The sequence below is a fragment of the Chaetura pelagica genome, unplaced genomic scaffold (assembly GCF_000747805.2).
Source record: "Chaetura pelagica isolate M959 unplaced genomic scaffold, ChaPel_1.0 scaffold12, whole genome shotgun sequence".
Classification (NCBI taxonomy): domain Eukaryota; kingdom Metazoa; phylum Chordata; class Aves; order Apodiformes; family Apodidae; genus Chaetura; species Chaetura pelagica.
Window position 1 is genome coordinate 3,477,098 of NW_009952801.1, and position 8,292 is coordinate 3,485,389.

At 37.2% G+C, this 8,292-nt stretch overlaps 1 protein-coding gene across 1 annotated transcript in view; it reads right to left on the reverse strand.

Annotated features, from left to right (window-relative positions):
- THSD7A (thrombospondin, type I, domain containing 7A) overlaps positions 1-8,061 on the reverse strand; it is a 196,484-nt gene extending 188,423 nt beyond the window's left edge. Inside the window, exon 1 of the mRNA XM_009994927.1 lies at positions 7,902-8,061. Coding sequence (XP_009993229.1) covers positions 7,902-8,061 — 160 coding nt within the window. The remainder of the gene's footprint in view (positions 1-7,901) is intronic.
- Between the last annotated feature and the right edge of the window lie 231 nt (positions 8,062-8,292).

Sequence of the window (8,292 nt, forward strand, 5' to 3'; positions counted from 1 at the left end):
TCCCATAGACATGAAAACACTAAAATAATCTTGGTCGTGCCCACAAAATAGAGAAAGTGAATTGAAAAAAACCAGCTACTTCCAGAAAAGTCAGCAGCACCAAAATGCAGAGTGTTAATTAATGCTGAGAACGTGCTGATTGCTACAATAAGTGTCTGCTGTATTTAGTGTGAAATCCCAGACACTGATATGTTTAACTGTACAGCATTCATATGAAAGAGGTAAATAATGGGGTCTTTAGGGGAGATTAATTCGGGTGGTAGAAAAACTGCTGACATTAGCTTTTGTTTGACTGAGATTTAATATCCAATAGTTACGGTAATTTTAATTGTTATCATCTAGGAAAACTTTAACAAAACAATGTGATTTTTTGTAAGTGTTTCTAGATAGCTTTCATCCAATTAATCTAATTATTTTAGTAACTTCATACATTTTTTACTGCCTCACTAGACAGAGAGACAAAAAAAAAAAAAAAAGAAGAAGAAGAAATCCATAAATAAAATCCCAAGTTAATGCTATGTTGTTTCCAACAGCAGGCTCTGTCAGCCCATTGCCTCCTTTGAGGCTCCACACCAAAGCTCCCGATTTTCAACTTCGGTCAGTCTGAATTTAAACAGATCTTTACCCACCTAAGGAACCCACCATTTTTTTTCAGCCTCACTAGTCCAAGAAATAGAATTTTTTTACTAGATATACATCCAGAAAAGGGTCTCCCAGACCCATTAAACAGAGAGGCTTTGCTTGTGGACAGAAAATAGATTACAGAAGAATACAAGGAGGGGAAAAAAAAGACATACACAATGAAGAAACTAGTGAATGCAGGAAAGGACCTTCATTAAACAGAATGCATATCTGTTGTGTCCTAAATCCCTGAAATTATTTCTCTGTGACAGTATGAAATTTAATGTGTAATTTAATTTATACCATGGCAAATACTACCTCAAAATATAGATTACTACCTGTCTTCGAGAATACTAGCCTTTATATTATGGGAGCTGGGCTTCTATTAAGTCTGGAGTTACCGCATTAAAACATACACAGTCTTGACACCTGAACAATTAAGTAGATGAACATGAGAAAAGAATCCATCAACATCAAGCAGAGTTGGGAACTCTGAAGTTAAAATCTTGCCTATAAGATATTAATAAACTGAATCAATTCAGCACCAGTGCAGCCAGCCTACAGAACAAAACAGCCTGTAGGTTTTGAGGTATTCTCTTAGTTCAGCATCCCCATAGGCAGAGGGATTCAACTGATCCAGTTAGCATAAACACTTCAGGGCACTTGCTGAAAACAATCCAAGACATTCTCAGCTACTAGTACAACATGATCAGCTACCATTTTTCACTTTTCTGACAGCTTCAAAATGCTGTCCTACAAGTGAAGTCAGCCATTAGCCCTGAGTATATTACTTGTATATCTTAACTAGAGATTTTTAATATTAGCCATACTTTTCTCTGTTTTCCTCTTTCAGATATAGCAAAGCAGCTGCATAAGAAAAAGAATTTCAGCAGCACAGAATTTTTCTCCAAACTTTTAAATATTTAGTGTAATTTCGTTAAATAAGGACATATTACTGAAAAACATTTATAAATAATCTCCTTAAAGCAACCATTTTCTGCATCTCTGCCAAATGCTTTGTTGCCAGGCTGCACTAAAAACCTTTTGCATTAATCAAAGACTTAATACTTGCTTTGCACAATTTCTGTTGAATACAAAATTATGAAAAAATATTTTATAATTTAGGGCAAAGAGCAAGAGTGATGAACATGCCTAATGAAAATGAATATTTTCTTATTCAAGTCATAGATATACAAGCCCCATTTGACTACATAAAAGTCAGATTTAACTGGGAGACAGGCAGTAAATAGTGTGGTTGCTTAGATGCACATTGCAGAATGTAATAGAAGTGATAAATTCTAATTAATTTTAATTTATGCAGAGCATATGTAACCAACACTTAACCATGTTCAGTGCTGGAAGATCACTTACATTTTAATTCAGTGAGGTAACAGTAAAGCATCTTTAGCACATTTTGCTTGGATCATTTTTACTCATTAAAAAGCTGAAGAAATGCGGTTTTTATTAATATTTCTTTTATCTTTTTCTGTAATTGAAGACATGAGAATTAAAATGATGAAACCTGAAAACGTGTTTTACATTGACAGTTTTAAAATATTGACCTCTCTCTCCCTACTCAAGGACATGCAAGTACCACCTCAAGTTCACCTCGCCATAACTAGAACTCTGTTTTTCCTTGAAGAGGTCATCATTGCCCTGTTTCATTCTCACATATTAATTCCTTTCCAATCAGTCATGCCTCATGTTAAAACATCTTTTCTCATTTAGCATTTTCTCTTGGTCTTCACATCTAATCCTCCTGTTCAGATCGTTTCTTCCTAATCTCTTCAGATTTGGGAGTTTTCTATTTACTGACATAGACTTAACTGTCTCTAGTCTCAAGCTGTGATTACTGAAAAAAATACTTACTTTGGTTTTGGAAAAAAAATACTGAAAGAAAGGGGGAATTTCTGCTGTACAATGAAACATTCAAAACACAAGCTGACACAACCTTTGAAAGATACACGTTCTAATCAGAGGGCTGGTTAGATAATTTTTCTCTCTTGCCTTGTGATCATTCCTGTCAGAGCGTATTTGGGCACATTTTGAAATGCCTGGTGGACTGCTGGTCCTAGGAAGGACTTCCGTAACCCTCAGGCATTAATATAAGATAGAAACAGTCAGTCCTCTGAAAATAAGGACAGTCCTAAATAAAATCAAATGAGGACATTTTATCAAGTTATTTTATGTTTGTTGGTCACCAAACATGATAAATGAGGAATTTCAAAAAACAGGTTGAAAACTCTCTCGTCTCCAATTTCACTTGTGGCACTAAACTATTTTCAAAATAAAGTTGGGCCTTGGAATATGTAAAACACAAATAAAACAGACTAGGATGAATACTGGTACAGAGGTTGTGTTTGTTCTACATCATGTGTAAGTGGGAAAACAATACATTCAAAATCAGAAGAGTTTTGAGAACCAAGTTCTCATCAAGTAATGAAGAAGCATTATGTGCCTAAAAGATCCCAGAGCGACATCTTGAAACAGCAGAAAGATTTATTCGTAGGCTCTTCAGGTGAAGCAGGTGGCCCTTGTGCAGGCTTCTTCCCACAAGGATGAAACAAGGAAGAACCAAGGAGTGATGTTGCTGCCCGACAATGCTCAGAAAGAGGCTAAGAACTCTTGGGCTGCAGAACGTTCAACACCCCCCTGGTGCCACTGGAAACCAGTTGTCACGCAGGTTTCACACTGGACCCCTGCCCCCCAAAAAGCACATCTGATCTTCTGTGTTTCATACCCCCATGTTAACACCTTTCCTCCAATTCTCCACTGCCTAAAACACTGAGCAAGTTATCATCTAAGGACCAATTCTCATATACAGAAACACAACAACAGCATAAAAACCTAGATACTTAAGTGTTCTGTTCAGAAAATGAAGAATTTTTCCCTTTAATTTTAAAAAGGCACTGTGAACTACAGAAAGTCTACTTCAAGTTCTACCTTTGTTAAAAAGAAGGGGAAAACACCCAGTTGCAACCATTATACAGAAGACCAAGCCCTGGTATCACACAATTGCAGACATTTCAAGTAATTCAGCAGAGCTATGTCAATCTATACTTTCTGAGATGTGACCAATAGTCTTTCAAACAGATAATGATGGTATTTTTTTCTTATTACTTCTTTTGTTCCAGAGGTATCAATTCAATGCTGAATCTTCCATATCAGGCATGTAATGTGCATTACTTCAACCTGTCAGAAGCAGCAATTTTACTATGTGTTCGAAACTTTGTGATCTTGTGCAGCTCTTCCACAATTATATTAGCAACTATAGGCAAACACCCAACACTAACAGCACATCACAGACCACAGTGTCAGTTAACAAAAACAGATTAAACACAAGGTGGAAAGAAATAAAGGAGAGTTCTGAGGTGGCAAGAAATGCCTACAATTAGTTGTTTATAGAAATGGTATATATATATATATGGCCTGCATCATGAAATGTCAAACCAATATGTATTTTCTTGTTCTTGAATAGTGATAACTCAATGACAGCCTTTATTTAGGAATGAGCAGTGTTCACAGTGCTTACTGCAAAACACAGATACATCAAAATCTTAGCCTATGGTGGGCAGACTAAGCAAGATTATAAAATGTTCTATAATATTAAAATTTTATTTTAAAAATAAAATAAACTGGACAATAACATATAACAGAAGTTAACAAAGAAGCATTTTTTTAATTGAATTGTGGCACAGATGGGTTTTTTGGTGCATGTTCATACAGGGAAACAATTCAGTAAGGCTTTGAAATAGTTAAGGTAGAATACGAACATTTCAGAAACTCACAGAAATTCCATATAGCAGTATAAAACCTGAACCAAACAACTGTTCATTAAAAATGAAATCAGTAGACTCAGAAAAGGGCCATTACTTATGAACAAAACTTGTCATTCAGAAACTCCTTTAACTTCAAAAGTCCAATGCTCAGCAGCGTCCACCTCATAACAGTGGACTTTCCATCCCTTAACATCACACATCATCTGTTCTACAAGTTGCTAAGAACTGCTGTTCTCTACCTCAAATCATCAAGGAGACAGAAACCATGACTCAGCTCTGGGAATCTAGCTGTTTCATCACTTTGCTGTAAAGAGCCAGGTATTCTGTAGAGATGGAGATTTTGCTTCAGTTACTCTCAAGGAAACCAAATGGCTTTTCCAGTGACCACACAAAATGAACTAGCTATGTATTTGAATCTGAAAAAAATGCACTCAGCTGGTCTGAATGATATGGCATAAGAATGTTTGGCAAGAAACATAGTTTAGAGAGTAAATTATCAACTATGTTCATCAAAGTACCATTCAAAACACTGAAGGTCTATTAAATACACCAAAATGGAAGCATAAATGTGTAACAGCAAATACCCATTCTTACAAGAGACTGAAAAAGTCATGAAAGCCAAAACTTCACAGCAGTTTCAGTTGGACAAGTAGAAATTACTTAGTGATGGCATCCATATCACAGGATGGTGGAGCTTAAGACAGGGCCACTGGAGATAATTTAGTTCAAAACTGGCTGTTCACAACTTTGTGCCTCAAATATATTTAAATCTCAAAATGTCTAATCTGAGTATTACAAACACCTTACATGTTTATGGTAGTGGACAGGAGAATGGAAACAGCCAGGAAAAGTCATGACCCCTGACAGGTTTTCATAGGTTGGAAGTAAAATGCCGAAATTCGAATTAGAAGGTTACCACATACCCCTCCCAAAACTACAAAAAGTCCCAAACAATTGTTATTTTCATAGGAGAAAGAATGCCTAACTCAAACTCCATAACCCCTGCAGAAAACTGTCAAGGGCATCCTTAAGAAAACACAATGCAGTAAACCAGTATAGAAGACATGGAGTAGCATACATCTAGACACTCTTTAAAATATATTTAGAACTAAAAACCAGGCACATGTAAATAATGAACAGCATTTTAAAAAGCTGAGGCCAGACTAAATTAGCTACAAAAATATGAAGTTTCTTATAAAAAGGACATAGCAGGTCCCAAAAGGCCTACAATCAAGCTGATGTCCTAGACACAGTCTTAGCCACACATTCCCCTGACTCATTTCATTCACAGAAGGAAAAGCAAAATATCACTTGAGTTGGATGAGCTCAGTACTGTTCAGTTTTATTATTCTCTATGATACTTCAGATGAACTTTATACACCCTTCACTAGATAACTCTTCAGCTCACTAGCCAGAGATTCTCCTAGGTCACTTTCTAGAACCTCCCACAAAGAGGTGGGAGAAACAGCAAAACTCTAGCTAAGAACAAGAGTGGAAAGATTTAATTAGCAGTCAAACACAGATGTGCTACCTTGCCATTCGCTGTTTGGAAAGAGCCACTCTGAGTTGTTTTTCATGGTGTCCTGGTCAAGTCACTGATGTTATTATACTAAAAGCTGTGCAGTGAACATGCATATCTTATTCCTCATTTCAAGGAACACATAGGAGAGAGGTCACAGAAGAAAAGCTGAAGGGAAGAACTTGCTCTTCATCAGGCAGCATAATTAGATCACATCAGTTCAAAAGAAAAGTTGCTTAAGAGCAGTCTTTGCTAGGATGGTAGAAAAGGAGGAGAAAGCATAAGCCAACCCCGTTTGCTTCTTGCTGACTTAACTGATGTGACTTCAGAGCACGTGTATGAGATGCAAAGTAAGCAGAGTTAAGCCCACAACAAACTGGCAGTTCACGGTCTTAAGTGTTAGTTAACTAGGGTTGTTACTAATCTCAGCCTATATTACTATTTTAAAACACAATCTGTAAACTGTTACATGGAGACATAATAAAATGCTGCAAAGTTTATTCTACTGATACTTAGAAACTTAAGGTAAGTGTAAAATGTTTAATGAAAATGCTACATTATTACGGTGCTTTTGCATAAATCTGTGTATGTATTTTATGTCTTTTTAAGTGTGTGCTGAACATTTACAAATCTGTAACGGAACTGAAAACTATGTTTTGAATTTGTTAATAGTTCAAAAGAAAAAAAAATGGGTCCCTGTCATTGTGCGACCCATCTTTCAGTCAGAAGGGAAAATTACAAAGGATTTTCCCTTCTTCAGATTTCTGTTTCTAGCATTGTTGGAAAGCCTGTCTTTTTGTTTAAATGAATTTCCTTTTAATCTCCTCACTTGAGCTGCTGGATAGATGGAGCCTCTTAAAAAATTCAGGATATCACTGTAATTGTAAATTGATCTGCTTCTGTGGCAGAAGGCTGGGGCCCTCCATAAAGCAGAGAGACTGTCTTCTTAAAGTTGTTTTTCAGACAAATTATTAATTTGCACTCTCTCTTATTACTGTATTATCCTTTAATGGAAAAACAGTTTTTAAACAAAACTGCTACTTTTTAGATGGCTTTATTTTTGGCAACATAAAGGGAAGACAGCCAAATGCTTAAGCAAAGGTTAAATATTTACTGGGTTGAAATTCTTAAATTTCCTAAAGGAGACTTTTACTCTGCTTCCACAGAAACTATAACTGTGTTAAAAAACTAAAATGTACACATTCATCACTGCTAAAGTTCTGAAATGATGTAATATATGAATGGACATTGGAAAATTCCCCACTGATTTTTAATGCAAAGTTAAGGTTGGAACACTGTTATGACTATGCAATCTTTAAAACAGACACGTAACTCATTAGTATCAAAGCAGAGAAAATTATCTGTCTAGTGTGGGGATGAATCCACAGCCTATTTGCCTTTGGCTCTTTGGTTATGAGATCTGGCATCACTTGGATTATTTCACCTAATCCATCATTAGCTTTCACGTGTCCTATATACTGTGCAACAAACCTAAATTTAACAAACCCAACTCCCCATCAATTACCACACTGAATATATTACATGTCAGCACAGAGCACAAACGTCTTTCTTTGTGAAAAGTCAATATTTTTAGAGCACTGTTAATGTTGCTGACTCCAATCGTAACAAATGTTCCTTCTCATTGTGGACAGGTACTAACACCCTGAACTTTGCTATTTACATAGATCGCAGAGCTGCTAACAAAATGAAAAACCTCAGCAGACACAGGAAATAGGTGAGAGATCTCAGTAACAGTGCCAAAGAGTCACAAATATGTTGTTTTAATTGCCATATTTGCTTGGCTGGTGGAATCCTGGAAGATGACCTATTTATTTATTTTCCCCTACAACCCTGCAAGTAAACATTACTTGTGTAAATTCAACTTTCTCTCTCCAAGAACACAAAGCACACAAAAAGGTTATTACTCACAAGAAAACAAAATGAACACGCTGCTGTCGCATTAACACAGCATCCTTACTTACCGGTCTTCCACAAATACACCGACGAAGTTTGGAATTCACTTTGCGCCCGAGCGTCCCAGCTCCCCAGCAGCAGAAACACGAGCACTCCCACGCAGGAGGCCGGCACGGGGGGAACCCCTGGCCCACGGCAGAGAGCAGCGCTCCCCTCGCTCAAGCCCATGGCTCCAGCAGCCACCTCCAAACCCTGCAGCAGGACCGCAGAGCCTTCTTCCAACAATATTCCCTGCTTCAGAATTTCTTCACGGGGAGAAGGGGACTGGAAACCTTTCCCCCGCTATTGTGCATGGCAGTTGAAAAGGAAAAACTGTTTAACGCCAGGGAACAATAGAGTCCTTGCTTGCTCTGGCTGCTGCAGCGGCTGCAGCTAGTATGGTTGCTGCTCCACGCTCTT